This window comes from Salvelinus fontinalis, chromosome 23 (assembly GCF_029448725.1).
Source record: "Salvelinus fontinalis isolate EN_2023a chromosome 23, ASM2944872v1, whole genome shotgun sequence".
NCBI classification, from domain to species: domain Eukaryota; kingdom Metazoa; phylum Chordata; class Actinopteri; order Salmoniformes; family Salmonidae; genus Salvelinus; species Salvelinus fontinalis.
The window spans coordinates 41,666,475-41,682,554 of NC_074687.1; the positions used below are offsets into that span (position 1 = coordinate 41,666,475).

Genomic DNA, 16,080 nt, shown 5'->3' on the forward strand with positions numbered 1-16,080 from the left:
TTCTTATTTGAAAAAAAAATGTCTCTCTCAATTGAGTGTCTGCTAAATGACTAAAATGTACATTATGTGTAAGCAGGACTGGACTGTGGTGTGTGTGTGTGGGTGGGTGGGTGGGTGTTAATTGCCCGCTTGTATAATAGGCTACAGTATATTTAGGGTGTTTTAGAGGAAGCTGGGGAGGGAGAATAAAAAGAGCCAGGTGTTGAATACATGAACGAGCAGATGGCGTGGTCCGGAAATTAAAGCTTCCTCTGACTGTGCATGAATTATGAATATGCATATGTGCGTGTCCAATAACAACTGTTCCAAATCAAATCAAATTCAATGTGTTTATAAAGCCCTTTTTGCATCAGCAGATGTCACAAAGTGCTTGTTACAGAAACCTAGCCTAAAAACATAGAAACCTAGAGAGACGATAATAATCACAGTGGTTGTAGAGGGTGCAACAGGTCAGCACCTCAGGAGTAAATGTCAGTTGGCTTTTCATAGCCAAGCATTCAGAGGTTGAGACAGCAGGTGCGATAGATAGAGAGAGGGAGGGACACAGAGAGAGAGAGAGGGTCCTGTCCAACGATAACCCCGGACAGGGCCTACCAGGCACACCGCTAGAGGGATGTCAACAGACCACCAACTTACTACCCTGAGACAAGGCTGAGTATAGCCCACGGATATCTCCTCCACCGCACGAGGCCGAGGGGGCGCAAAACCGGACAGGAAGATCATCTCAGTGACTCAAACCACTCATGTCGAGTATGGCGGGGGAAAAAAGCCTGGCACGGCGTGACGCACCCCTCCTAGGGACGGCATGTAGGAGCACTAGTAAGCCCCCGTAATAGGGTCAGAGGCAGAGAATCCCAGTGGAGAGAGGGGAGCCGGCCAGGCAGAGACAGGACCTACAATCATAGGACCTGCTGAAGAGATGTGTCCAGGTTGCGCTCCAAATGGCACCCTATAGCCTTTATGGTGAGAGCCCTATGGGCCCTGGTCTAAAGTAGTGCACTATATAGGGAACGGGGTGTCATTTGGGACACACAGCCAGCCAGGACCAAGGGACCAGTGGAGGCTGCTGAGGTGAGGACAGCTCATAATAATGGCTGGAACAGAGCGAATGGAATGGCATCAAACACATGGAAATCCGCTCCAGCCATTACCTCGAGCTCGTCCTCCCCAATTAAGGTGCCACCAACCTACTGTGACAGGGACATAGAGGAAAGTTGGGTGGGATTTACTATGACTGTATCTTAATGTACCTCTTAAATTCCTTTTCAGAAAGGGAACATTGCTATTAGTTTTTATGATATATAGTTATAGTATATCGTTTTTATGATATTCAATGATATACTGAACATATGATGATTTGGAAGGTTCCAAGTCATAAAAAAGCAGTTTCAAGTCTTGACATTTTGTTCTTCTCCATATCCAGACATCGGAGCTGGGCGTGACGGAGCACATTGAAGGGGACCCCTGTAAGTTTGCTCTGTGGGCTGGAAGGACCCCCTCATCTGACAACAAGACTGTCCTCAAGGTAGGTCTATGCCTCTTGCTGATCTCGAAAGCATTACAAAATAGGAGTGCTGATCCAGGATCAGTTTTCCCTTTTCGATCATAATTAATATGATCATATATGGACAGGTGGGACCTGATCCTTAATCAGCACTCCTACTCTGAGACACTTTGTGAATACGGGCGCAGGTCCCTTAAAGCTGCCTTCTACTGATCTTCAAGATGGTTCAGTACAGGGTGAAAGGTAGCTTTAGGTCATTTATCACAATGCCATACCCACACTAATTGAGGGGCCATAAAAAAGTGACATATACTCTTCCTAAAGACTGGGGCTGTAAGGGCCATGCCTTGCAGAAAGCATAATTTACAGAGCAACGCCTTCATGGTTACATTGCAGTTTTTCTCCTTTGTACGCCAACACCTTCTCTTGCCAGAGGCCAGAGGATAAAAAAAGACCAATCAATATGATGTGATGTGATGTGTCTCACTCTCCTCCCCAGGCGTCCAGTATTGAAGCAAAGCAGGAGTGGATCAAGAACATCCGGGAGGTGATCCAGGAGAGGATCATCCACCTCAAGGGGGCGCTGAAGGAGCCCATCCACATGCCAAAAACCCCGGCCAAGCCACGCAACAACAGCAAGAGGTGAGTAGGTCCAGCGCTCGCTCCAGGTTGACGTTTCCCCTAGGTACAGGTCTGGGATCAGCTTCCTCTCTCCCAATCCTAACCTTAACCATTAGTGGGGAAAATGGTGTACTGATCAGTGTATAGGGGCAACTTCGCCCTACTCCTTATCACTCGGCCATGGCAGGCACTCACGTAAGCAACACTGTCAGTAGGCGTATTTATAAAGTGCCCACATTTGTTATAATCTAATCTCTGTTCATATATTTCATAGATCAGTGTGACTCATTCTATTTAATTTGGTCTGGATGGCTGAAGATAAGATACTGTACATCCTCTTCAAGAAACATCAAGACAGACAGAGATAAGACACTTCACCTCTAACTGGTGTGTGTGTGTGTGTGTGTGTGTGTGTGTGTGTGTGTGTGTGTGTGTGTGTGTGTGTGTGTGTGTGTGTGTGTGTGTGTGTGTGTGTGTGTGTGTGTGTGTGTGTGTGTGTGTGTGTGTGTGTGTGTGTGTGTGTGTGTGTGGATCCAGGGATGCTGGTGAGGATGCAGACAGCCAGGGTGACGGCAGCAGCCAGCCAGACACCATCTCCATCGCTTCTAGGACTTCTCAGAACACTGTGGACAGTGATAAGGTAGGAGGACATCTGCTGGAACATCTCAAGTATAAGTACTGATTTGGGATCAGGTCCCCCATATCCATATTATTCATTATGATCTAAAAGGCAAAACTGATCAGCACTCCAATCCTGAGATTCTTTATGAACATGAGCCCTAAACATCTTCTTTATTCCCTGTAGGCCTACAGCAATAAGTCCTACATATTAAATATTCACCATACACAATATCAAGCAAATAAGTGTGAAATATGAATGACTTTAATATCTGATATGTACTTTTTTTTTAATTATGCTGACATTGATTGGCTCCTTCATAGCTCCGCCCCCCCCCCCCCCCCCCCCCTGTGGGTCACCATGGACAGCTGATTGACAATCGGGGTTTCCCTGGCCTCTCTTATGTTCCAAGCAGGGGCTGTGACCTGCCATTAGAGCTGAGGCTCCCCAGTAGGTTAGATGGAACAACAATCATGTGAAACTATGAAACGTCTGTTCAGGCTTTGTGCAGGCATGTGCCCTCATGCAGCATACGAAGGACTGTTTGAAATCAATGTAACGATACATTTGATTCCTAATTTGCTCTTGAAAAAAAGGTGTGTGAGAGTTAAAGGGAGGGTTCATCTAATTTACATGTTTGGCTAAAATTCCTCTTACCTTGAGTTGTCTATGTAGGCCAGTAGTGACAGCATCCACGATAATTAGTTGTTAAATTTAGCTACCGGCAGTAGTTAGCATGACTGATGGACATTATGGTTGAGTTCCTGCACATCTACACTGCATTGCGTCAATCAACCAGTGGTTGCGTTCCACGTCGTCGACTGTGCAGTCGGGCGTCAGATTGCTTTATCTATTATGTTTTTAGCTGATATGTTAAATACCTAGTTGGGTAGGAACTCAACCGTTGTTGTGAAGCTGGTTGTTGTCTTAACTTTTGGAAGATTTCCCTCCCTATGAGCCACTCCCTCTCTCTCTGGGCTCAACTCCACTGCAGCTGGGCCCTCTAGCCTTCTGTTGTCCTGGAGAGCAGCCAGGCTTGGGTGTCTTGGCCTGGGGTGCCATTTTCCCTCTGCTCTGGAGGGTGGAGAGTGGTGTACGAAAGAGAGAGAGAGAAGCTGCATCCCCAAACTCCCAAATGGTACCTTATTCCCGATATAGTGCACTCCTTTTAACCAGAGCCCTATGGACTGAATAGGGAATAGGGTGCCATTTGGGACGCATGCAGAGAGAGCGAGCGTGGCCTGGCCAGTCCATTGTGATGCCCTGTGACCTTTTCACACAGTACACCCACACTTTGCCCCTGCGCTAAATGTCACTCTGCCACACACAGCAGAAAGATAGACTGGGCTCTAGAAACGGCTGCCCTAACAGAGTGACAGGCAAATCCTCGTTTTGCTTGTGATGAATAGGTGTGATTTGAGGGAAGTTTATGGTACAGCCGAGTGTGAGTGTGTTGCTTTCTCTCTCGGTGGAGGATGTCGCAACTAAATAACACTATTTCATTCCTTCTCAAGGTGGGAGGGTTGTCTTGTTGCTCTTTGGAAGGCTTTAAACAGAAAAACATTCCTCAGTGCTGGAGCTCCCTTATAGTTCAATGCAAATTTCTTAAGCTATATTCCAGTGTTGCATGCTGTTATGAATAGCCAAGGGAAGGCTGGATAGAGAATTTCCAAAAAATAAGTTCCTAACACCAAACCCGGTCTGATTTGAGCCGCCAAGTGTCACCGACTGACTGTCAGGAGGGTTTTTCTCTCTCTTGGTATTTTTTCTCAGGCCGAGCCATGTCAGTCTTTCCACAGACTGTTTTTGTCTTGGAAATGACTCTCTTCCTGGTGCTGTTGTGGTCTTTCTAAGCCCTTCCAGTGTCGTCTGGTCCAAGCTGACAGTTAGCCACTCCGCACAGACAGACACGACATCTCTGCTCCCGCCCGACCACCCTGCTGTGACTGTCAATGTGGGAGGATTTGTTTTTCTCCCTGCATGGAGATGGAACAGCTAGGTTGCATCTCAAATGACACCCTATTTCCTGTGGGCCCTGGTCAAAGTGTATAGTGACTAGGGTACCATTTGGGATGCACACCCTAGGCTGTTTCCTGGGCTTGTCTAGCTGCCGTCTGTCTCCAACTCATGTACAGTGTATATATGGCTAACAATTACAAAGAAAGCAGCTAGGAAAGCATTTCCAGTGGTGTGCTTCTACTTTGCTGTGTTTTTACGACAGAGTTCACATGGGTGTGTTTGTCCTCTGTCCCTCATGCTGCACATCACATGGATGTGTTGTCGGCTCATTCCCTAAACCAAGGTTGTGCCTCTCTTCATTACTGTACGTTGACTAAATCAAATCTATTATCCCCTCCTTCATCCCCGGCTCACCATATAATGAAGCTGTTCTCCAATCGCCACCGCTGTATCCGCGAGTCATGAGACTGGCCTCGTGCTCCTCGGATGGGAGATGCGGGTTATCTCTGTCTCTCTCTCTCTCTCTGTCTCTCTCACTCTCTCTCTCTTTCTGTGTGTGTGTTTCCTCTCAAGGAAGGACAACTGTGGTTCAATTTGGGCTTAGCTGTGCTGCAGGAATACATGCCACACCTTCCCTCTGTCTCTCAGACACTCACTTTCTCTCTCCACAACACACACATGCTACCCCCCCCCCCCCCCAAGTTGCTCTTCTGCTTAACAAATGGGTCTTTATATGTTGGCTAGGCCTTCTATAAGACGATAAATTCACCTTTATTAGCATGAAATAAATATGCTATAGGCTATGCTGATCCTTGGTTGGGTGCACACATGCAGCAGTGTGTTATTATGACCCGTCGTGTCTACTACTCATAGTAAGCCTGTGTTAGAGGTCTTCATGGGTCCAAGTAGGACCCGATTAACCTGGACCCGACCCGAACGTTGACCCTCTGGTCTGGGTTGGGTCCTGTTTGATTGTCATCGGGTCTCTGGTATATACATTTGATAGACCCGAGACCCAATGACAATCAAACAGAAGCCTTTTTGTCGAGGGTCAACAACAGAATTTCGTACCCGGTTGGGACCCGTGAAGAAGACAACCACAAGCTTTCTATGAGTAGTAGAGACGACAGGGTCATAATAACACTGCCTGTCTCCCTGTCTGGTTCAGCCAATCAAAGCAAAGAGCTTGAACTGAGCTTAACTCTGCAGCACAGACCGAGAGAGCAGAGCAAAGAGACACCATGCCAAAGTGGATGAGCTTTAAACTTTTCAAGGAGAGCAGTCACGTAAGTAACCAGACCCTAGCTTTTCTCCCAAAATAGCTCAGAACATTTTAAAGACCTTCTTTGACATGTAGAGAGCGTTTTGGATAGGCTACGGGTCATTTGTCATTTTAAAATGTGTCCTGCCAGATGTCTACTGTGCTGTTTTTGCCAAATCTATTGATTTTATGTTTTGCTTGATCTTCAACTTTTTAAGATTGTTATTCTAATGTCTGAGTCACACATGTGAGAGTCATAACTGTACATGGCAGTATATATAGCCTCCACATATTCACCAAAGTAGAGAAAAAAAAAAATATATATATACCGTATGTCACCACATAGGAAATATCATTCATGGGAGTCGTATTGTAGTCACACGAGATGTGTTCATGTGGCTAGCGTCAGATGGCTAAAGGAGCAGAAGCACATTGCTGTGTTGAAAGGGAGTTCCTTCCCCCACGTCCCAGTAGTAGAGCAGATTGCTGGTTAAACTGTGAGGGCTGGCTAGGCCAGTCGACACAGGAAGCAGGCTATTAAGTTTACTGCCTCAACGAGATGGTACTGACTGACTTACTGACGTTCTGAAGATCCAGTTGCATCTCTCTGAAGTGGATCTTGGCATCCTAGCAACGTGACAAAAAGAAAAAACATGGTCAGGAAGATTTTCGTTCTAGAAACTGATCAAATAGTGTTGAATTCTAGGATCTTTATGGCTCTGGCTCGAGACGTGATTGCAAAAGATCAACCCTATAGTGGCTTATGTCTTGTCTACGCTATGCACCTAGTTTAACTGAGTGTATACGCAGGTTGGTTGAAATACTATTTGAAATCAATTCAAGTACTGCATCTGTGCTTGGTTAAGCTGTCCTTCTGCGGTGGGACCGATTTTAGAAAAGTCCCAACAATGTAAACCCGAGAGGATTGTGGTTTTTACTAAAAAAGAAAATACTGTAAATCACCAAGACTTCTTTTAATATAGGAAATCTATCTTTAATGTAATCAAGGTATGAAGTGTGTTATTTTCTAATACAATCTATTTTTGGGCTTATTTGTGGTCAATTTGCTTCGTACACCTTCTTATAATTATGCTTCGGCCCCCCGACCATCAGATCGAAACAAAAATCGTCCCGCGATTGAATTGAGTTGACTGCCCCTGGTGTAAAGCCTGCTCTCTAGGCAGGCTAAAGGAAACGATCAAGATTTCAATTTGAACCCAGGTCTGTAAGTCATTTTATATTGCCTGACTAGGAGAGTGAGTGAGGCTGTGTTGACATGACTATGCAACAGGCAACAGTCTTTATGACTGAAAAGTTAATTTTTTAGGCAGCGCTCGGCTGACATTCAAAATGAGATCAACACTAGTCTCCGAAACATCCTGAGTACTACAGGAGTACAAAATAATATGGCATTGATATTTTTCCCCCTCATGGATTCCCTGTCTACTGTAATGGGCCTAGTTCCAATTCAGTTGAGTTTGAATATAGTCAGTCTGTCAATTATATATAACTTATAGGCCTATGTGTTACGTTTGTTCTTCAATGGACTCCCAGACATTCTTATAACAGACACTCCCAGACATTCTAATAAAAAATAAACAAAAATGGAAGAAAACGGACAGAAACAGGGAGGGAAACGTATTTTTTAGGTTCCATTGCAAAACGCTTTGCGACGGTGTCCACTAATGAATATGACCCTGAGCATTGTTTAACGTGTGTACCCTGTACCCTTTCGCTTGGCCGCATCTCTGGTTGACCTAGAGATCTCTTAGCAACGGTCTCCGTCTCCCCCCGTGTGAAGGTGTCCTAATAACCTGCAGATGGTGTCGAGGGGAGATGAGATGAAGGCTTGTGTCCCAAGTGATACTCTATTCTCTACATAGGGCAGTACTTTTGACCAGAGTATGGGCCATTTGGGACGCAGCCGAGATGAGATGGACGGCTCCGGTCACATCTGCTGCAGCTTAGACCCAACATGTCATGCCAGCTCCATTCTACCGTATAGCCTCTAATTCTATATCCCAAATGGCATGCTATTCCAAGTATAGTGCACTACTTTAATCCAGGGCCCCATGTTTAATCTTTTGCAGCTATCTGATGTAAAGAGACCTCTAAAACATGCTCTTTATTTTCTGTGGGGGGGTCAAAGCTGTCTACTCGGCTCTTAAAAGCAGGGTTATACATATACTGTGCTCCAAAACCCACCCTATTATCTAAACTCAGCAACAACAAAAAAACGTCCCTTTTTTCAGGACCCTGTCGTTCAGATATAATTCGTAAAAATCGAAATAACTTCACAGATCTTCATTGTAAAGGGTTAAAACACTTTTTTCCCCCATGCTTGTTCAATGAACCATAAACAATAAATGAACATGCACCTGTGGAACGGTCGTTAAGACTCTAACAGCTTACAGACGGTAGGCAATTAAGGTCACAGTTATGAAAACTTAGGACACTAAAAAGACCTTTCTACTGACTCTGAAAAACACCAAAAGAAAGATGTCCAGGGTCCCTGCTCATCAGCGTGAACATGCCTTAGGCATGCTTAGGCCCCCCTATTACTAGCCTGTTCAACCTCTCTTTCGTATCATCTGAGATTCCCAAAGATTGGAAAGCTGCCGCGGTCATCCCCCTCTTCAAAGGGGGTGACACTCTAGACCCAAACTGCTACAGACATATCTATCCTACCCTGTCTTTCTAAGGTCTTCGAAAGCCAAGTTAACAAACAGATTACCAACCATTTTGAATCCCACCGTACCTTCTCCGCTATGCAATCTGGTTTCAGGGCTGGTCATGGGTGCACCTCAGCCACGCTCAAAGTCCTAAACGACATCATAACCGCCATCGATAAGAGACATTACTGTGCAGCCGTATTCATCGACCTGGCCAAGGCTTTCGACTCTGTCAATCACCACATTCTAATTGGCAGACTCGACAGCCTTGGTTTCTCAAATGATTGCCTCGCCTGGTTTACCAACTACTTCTCTGATCGAGTTCAGTGTGTCAAATCGGATAGCCTGTTGTCCGGGCCTCTGGCAGTCTCTATGGGGGTGCCTCAAGGTTCAATCCTCGGGCCGACTCTCTTCTCTGTATACATCAATGATGTTGCTCTTGCTGCTGGGGATTCTCTGATACACCTCTACGCAGACGACACCATTCTGTATACTTCTGGCCCCTCTTTGGACGCTGTGTTAACTAACCTCCAGACGAGCTTCAATGCCATACAACTCTTCTTCCGTGGCCTCCAACTGCTCTTAAATGCTAGTAAAACTAAATGCATGCTATTCAACCGATCACTGCCCGCACCTGCTCGCCCGTCCAGCATCATTACTCTGGACGGCTCTGACTTAGAATACGTGTACAACTACACATACCTAGGTGTCTGGTTAGTCTAAACTCTCCTTCCAGACTCCCGTTAAGCATCTCCAATCCAAAATTAAATCTAGAATTGGCTTCCTATATCGCAATAAAGCGTCCTCATGCTGCCAAACATACCCTCGTAAAACTGACCATCCTACCGATTATCGACTTCGGTGATGTCATCTATAAAATAGCCTCCAACACTCTACTCAACAAACTGGATGCAGTCTATCACAGTGCCATCCGTTTTGTCACCAAAGCCCCATACACTACCCACCATTGCGACCTGTACGCTCTCGTTGGTTGGCCCTCACTTCATACTCGTCGCCAAACCCACTGGCAACAGGTTATCTACAAGTCTCTGTTAGGAAAAGCCCCGCCTTATCTCAGCTCACTGGTCACCATAGCAGCACCCACTCGTAGCACGCGCTCCAGCAGGTAAATCTCACTGGTCACCCCCAATGCCAATTCCTCCTTTGGTCGTCTTTCCTTCCAGTTCTCTGCTGCCAATGACTGGAACGAACTGCAAAAATCTCTGAAGCTGGAGACTCATATCTCCCTCACTAGCTTTAAGCACCAGCTGTCAGAGCAGCTCACAGATCACTGCACCTGTACATAGATGGGCTGTTTACAGATGGGCTATCTACCTACCTCATCCCCATACTGTATTTATTTATTTATCTTGCTCCTTTGCATCCCAGTATCTCTACTTGCACATTCATCTTCTGCACATCTACCATTCCAGTGTTTAATTGCTATATTGTAATTCCTTCACCACGATGGCCTATTTATTGCCTTAACTCCCTTATCTTACCTCATTTGCACTCACTGACTTTTTGTTTTCTTTTGTTCTACTGTATTATTGACTGTATGTTTTGTTTATTCCATGTGTAACTCTGTGTTGTTGTATGTGTCGAATTGCTGTGCTTCATCTTGACCAGGTCGCAGTTGCAAATGAGAACTTGTTCTCAACTAGCCTACCTGGTTAAATAAAGGTTAAATAAAAATACATTTAAAAAATGCTGCAAGGAGGCATGAGGACTGGAGGTGTGGCCAGGGCAATAAATTGCAATGTCCGTACTGTGAGACGCCTAAAACAGCGCTAGAGGGAGACAGGACGGACAGCTGATCGTCCTTGCAGTGGCAGACCACGTGTAACAACACCTGCATAGGATCGGTACATCCGAACATCACATCTGCGCGACAGGTATAGGGTGGCAACAACAACTGCCCGAGTTACACCAGGAACGCACAACCCTCCATCAGTGCTCAGACTGTCCGCAACAGGCTGGGAGAGGCTGAACTGAGGGCTTGTAGGCCTGTTGTAAGGCAAGTCCTCACTAGACGTCGTCGGCAACAACGTTACCTATGAGCACAAACCCACCGTCGCTGGACCAGACAGGACTGGCAAGAAGTGCTCTTCAATGACGAGTCACGGTTTTGTCTCACCAGGGTTGATGGTCAGATTTGCGTTTATCGTCGAAGGAATGAGTGTTATACCGAGGCCTGTACTCTGGAGCGGGATCGATTTGGAGGTGGAGAGTCCGTCATGGTCTGCGGCGATGTGTCATTGCGTCATCGGACTGAGCTTGTTGTCATTGCAAGCAATCTCAACTCTGTACGTTACAGGGAAGACATCCTCTTCCCTCATGTGGTACCCTTCCTGCAGGCTCATCCTGACATGACCCTCCAGCATGACAATGCCACCAGCCATTCTATGCGTGATTTCCTGCAAGACAGGAATGTCAGTGTTCTGCCATGGCCAGCGAAGAGCACGGTCTCAATCCTATTGAGCACGTCTGGGGCCTGTTGGATCGGAGGGTGAGGGCTAGGGCCATTCCCCCCAGAAATGTCGGGGAACTTGCAGGAGCCTTGGTGGAAGAGTGGGGTAATATCTCACAGAAGGAACTGGAAAATCTGGTGCAGTCCATGAGGAGGAGATGCACTGCAGTACTTAATGCAGCTGGTGGCCACAACAGATACTGACTGTTACTTTTGACCCCTCCTTTGTTCAGGAACACATTATTCCATTTCTGTTAGTCACATGTCTGTGGAACTTGTTCAGTTTATGTCTCAGTTGTTGATCCTTGTTATATTCATATAAATATATACACATGTTAAGTTTGTTGAAAATAAACGCAGTTGACAGTGAGAGGACGTTTCTTTTTTTGCTGAGTTTAGTTAGTGCACTACTTTTGACCAGGGCCGAGGTTGGTGTTTGGAACAGCCTTTGCATTCAGAGGACCCTGATTTAGTTAACTTTTAGTACTTTCATTATCCAACTGTTGGAGATGTTGAGTATTGTTATGATGTATTAATTGGGAATGCTTGCACTGAATCTTACCATATTGTAGAGCTGTTCCTTGGCGTGCAATGACCTTTTGATGAACAAGATTGACGGATTTCACAGACACAGTAGTTGATTACCACAGCCTGACTTGGAAAGTGTTGATGATTCATTCAACTAATCAACAGCTGGAAAAAGGCATGTCACAACCCACCAAATGATTACCAACAATGCTTATTTGCCTCTGTTTCTCCTCTGTCTTTACCCAAACCCCTCGAAGTGACTGAAATAGCAGCTATTTTCTATATAAAAGCCCTAGGATGATAAAACAGTCTGCTTGGACAGGTTCCCCCAAGCTCTGGAAACTCAGACACTACCATTTCCTGTTCCCCTTAGACGGCACGGCTCCGACAGCCACACTGGAAACTAACTGCTATTTAAACCCAGACTGTGTTCTCTTGGTCTTTCTTTCTCTCGCTCTCTTTCTCTCTCCCCTTCTTGCTCTCTCTCTCTCTCTCTCTCTCTCTCTCTCTCTCTCTCTCTCTCTCTCTCTCTCTCTCTCTCTCTCTCTCTCCTCTCCTCTCTCTCTCTCTCCTCTCTCTCTCTCTCTCTCTCTCTCTCTCTCTCTCTCTCTCTCTCTCTCTCTCTCTCTCTCTCTCTCTCCTCTGTCTCTCTCTCTCTCTCTGTGTCTCTCTCTCTCTCTCTCTGTCTCTCTCTCTGTGTCTCTGTCTCTGTGTCTCTGTCTCTGTGTCTCTGTCTCTCTCTGTCTCTGTGTCTCTGTCTCTCTCTGTCTCTCTCTCTCTCTGTCTCTCTCTGTCTCTCTCTGTCTCTCTCTGTCTCTCTCTGTCTCTCTCTCTCTCTGTCTCTCTCTGTCTCTCTCTGTCTCTCTCTGTCTCTCTCTCTCTCTCTGTCTCTCTCTCTCTCTCTCTGTCTCTCTCTCTCTCTCTCTGTCTCTCTCTCTCTCTCTCTGTCTCTCTCTCTCTCTCTCTGTCTCTCTCTCTCTCTCTCTGTCTCTCGTTCTGCATCACAACATGCAGGAGCCAAATGTTCTCCTCGCTGTGTTATTTAAGCAGGTTGCAACTACTGTCATTACTTGAGGTGGCGCTAACATGGGAAGGGTCCTGTATTTATGATTTGACTCCGGTCCTAATGTTTTGGGGTTTTCCAAATCGGGTAATGTCTCAAACAAAAGTTGGTGTTCTTTGCCATGTCAAGCATAGGAGGTACAGTGTGTCCTGTTTGGGATACATTTTACTGCATGGGCCTTTTCATTTGTTTGTCGGTACTCTCAAGTGGTGTTTGAATATAATGCTTCAACCATACTCCTTAGGCCCATCCCAAATGGCACCCTAATTCCCTGTAATAGTGCACTACTTTTGCTCTCCCTTAACCTTCCAGTACCAATCATATTTCATGATAATTAAGTTACTGCCAGCTGTTATTGCACTCGTTGGACAGAGTTAATCATGTGGAGATCATCTGTTCTGCAAGTCAGTATAAAATGAACTGATCATACAAGGTTGTTTCCAGGAGCCCACCACAAAACAGTTATTGGATGTAGTAACAAGTATTTATCACTATACTAATGAGGGCTTCTTGTTTTTGTACAATAAAGTCCTTGGAGTACAGTTTCGCTGTAAGACACACCACTTTGTGAGTTCACAGATGTTCTGTTGGCTTTGGAACTCATGGAGGCTGTTTTGATTTTGGTTGGAGGATGGAATAAGGCTCCTTCTGAAAAGCTCTTTATCGACAATGGCATTGTTATATGGCACCAACCACAGGTCCCAACTTTGTGCAGAGGGAAAGCTAAAGTTCCCATGTTGAGGACTGGGTCAGCTCTGCTCTGTCTCTGTAATACGTGATGGGGGTATCTTCTCGGCACTATTCACATGTTGTGTTCCCTGCCTGTTGACACTGATCTTGGGTCAGTTTTGTATTTTCCCCACTAATGGTTAAAGTTAGGATTGGGGGCAGGGAAGCTGATCCTTATAATTATATGACAATATTGTAGCTTGAAAATAATCACATTACACAATTTCTGATATCGCATGCATTACCTTTATTTTCCTGCGTAAGTAAAAATCTGTATTGCCGCCATATCACCTCCACCCTACCTGACACCCTAGACACACTTCAGTTTGCGTACCGCCCCAACAGGTCCACAGACGACACAATCGCCATCACACTGCACACTGCCCTATCCCACCTGGACAAAAGGAATACCTATGTAAGAATGCTGATCATTGACTACAGCTCAGCTCAGCACACCATAGTACCCTCCAAGCTCATCATCAAGCTGGAGGCCCTGGGTCTCAACCCATTCCTGTGCAATTGAGTCCTGGACTTTCTGACGGGCCGCCCCCCAGGTGGTGAAGGTAGGAAACAACCACTCCACCCCGCTGATCCTCAACACTGGGGACCCACAAGGGTGCGTGCTCAGCCCCCTCCTGTACTCCCTGTTCACCCATGACTGCGTGGCCATGCACAAAATGGTCCACCCACACGCCTCTTCAACCTCAGGAGGCTGAAGAAATTTGGCTTGTCACCCAAAACCCTGACAAACTTTTACAGATGCACAATCGAGAGCATCCTGTCAGCCTGTATCACAGCCTGGTACGGCAACTGCACTACCCTCAACAGCAAGGCTCTCCACAGGGTGTTTTGCGGGTACTATTTAATGAAGCTGCCAGTTGAGGACTTGTGAGGCGTCTGTTTCTCAAACTAGACACTGATGTACTTGTCGTCTTGCTCAGCACCGGGGCCTTCCACTCTTTCTATTCTGGTTAGAGACAGTTTGAACTGTTCTGTGAAAGGTGTAGTACACAGCATTGTACAAGATCTTCAATTTCTTGGCAATTTCTCGCATGGAATAGCCTTTATTTCTCAGAACAAGAATAGACTGATGGGTTTCAGAAAAAAGGTCTTTGTTTCTGGCCATTTTGAGCCTGTAATCGAACCCACAAATGCCAATGCTCCAGATAATAAAGTAGTCTAAAGAATGCCAATTTTATTGTTTCTTTAATCAGCACAACAGTTTTCAGCTGTGCTAACATAATTGCAAAAGGGTTTTCTAGCTACAATAGTCATTTACAACATTAACAATGTCTACACTGTATTTCTGATCAATTTTATGTTATTTTAATGGATAAAAAAATTGCTTTTCTTTCAAAAACAAAGACATTTCCAAGTGACCCCAAACTTTTGAACGGTAGTGTATTTATCATTGAACTCTGTCAGCCCGTTCTCTTATTAAAAAAAAAAAAAAAAATAGGTCAGGTAAACTGACCCTGTGTGGGTATTTTAAGAGAATTGCCCACAAGATTTAGTCCTAAGAGTTCTGCCCCTGAAACAATCTGTGTTTACCATGCCCATGTAGTCAAATTCGTCTTACAGGGCCTCCTATCATAGTGAGCTCTTTAATGAAGCACCACTGAGGATCAGGGGTCAAATTTTAGAATAGGGGGGAAACAATGTAGGGAGTGAGGAACTGCCAGATGATGCTGACAGAAAGCTATGGGTGGTCTAGAGGAGTGGGGGAGGCTGGATCATGGTTTCCATTAGGATGGGTCTGACCTGTGTGAGGATCCTCCCTCACACAGAAGTGTGTTCTTACTCAGAACATGAGCCTCACTTTGTTCTGTTGAAGCTAGATTGGAGCTGCTTCAGTCAGCCTGTTTTTAAAACCTTGAACACGATCATAGAGAAGGCTGCGTCCCAAATGGCACCCTGTTCCCTGCTTTTGACCTGGGCCCATAGGGCTCTGGTCAAAAGCAGTGCACTGTAATAGGAAATAGGGCACCATCTGGGACATGGCTATGGAGAGGGAGTGCTCTTATTATAAACAGCTCTCTGGGGGAGTGGATGATTTGTAGAGTGTTCCTGTTCCCAGTAAGAGATTGGAGTTGATCTCCGTTCAAGATGACCTGAAACACTTCCCTCCAACTGGGTTTGGTTGCTGGTCCAAAATGTTTTGTTATTGAAGGAGTCAAAGAAGTGGTGTGATTAAAATCCCCTCTGTTTCGAACCCCCATAGTAGACAACCGAGAGAGAACTCAGGTTTGTGTCCTTGATCTGTACTACATTGGACTTTGTTTGTTCTCTCTGTGGCAGTATTGACTACTTGCTGGGTTATTTCAGGCTAGGGTTGCAAACGTCCGGTAATGTAAACAGAACTCTTGGTTGATTTCCTGCTTATAACCAGATTTTCAGCTAATTCCCTAATGATTCCGGGAATCTTCCAACCAGGATTTCTGGAAAACTTGGGAATATTGTGAAATGGACCGGGAATTTTGCAACCCTAATTCAGGAGTTCTTATAGCCGCAAATACACATAGGTTTGACTACACTTCCTCTTAGACTGCTACTCAAGTTGTAACTGAATATGTGCTCGTACCTGCTCTCTTCGAACCCTGTCACACTCCCATCTGGCTGTGCAGCGTGCTGAATGTAAGGACTCTCCTGCAATC

At 45.6% G+C, this 16,080-nt stretch overlaps 1 protein-coding gene across 5 annotated transcripts in view; it reads left to right on the top strand.

Moving 5' to 3' along the window:
* LOC129821342 (kalirin-like) overlaps positions 1-16,080 on the top strand; it is a 259,834-nt gene that overhangs the window by 199,719 nt on the left and 44,035 nt on the right. For all 5 annotated transcript variants that reach the window (XM_055878930.1, XM_055878932.1, XM_055878935.1 and 2 more), the window contains exons 31-33: positions 1,424-1,525; positions 2,004-2,146; positions 2,663-2,765. In XM_055878930.1, the coding sequence (XP_055734905.1) occupies positions 1,424-1,525; positions 2,004-2,146; positions 2,663-2,765 (348 nt within the window). The remainder of the gene's footprint in view (positions 1-1,423; positions 1,526-2,003; positions 2,147-2,662; positions 2,766-16,080) is intronic.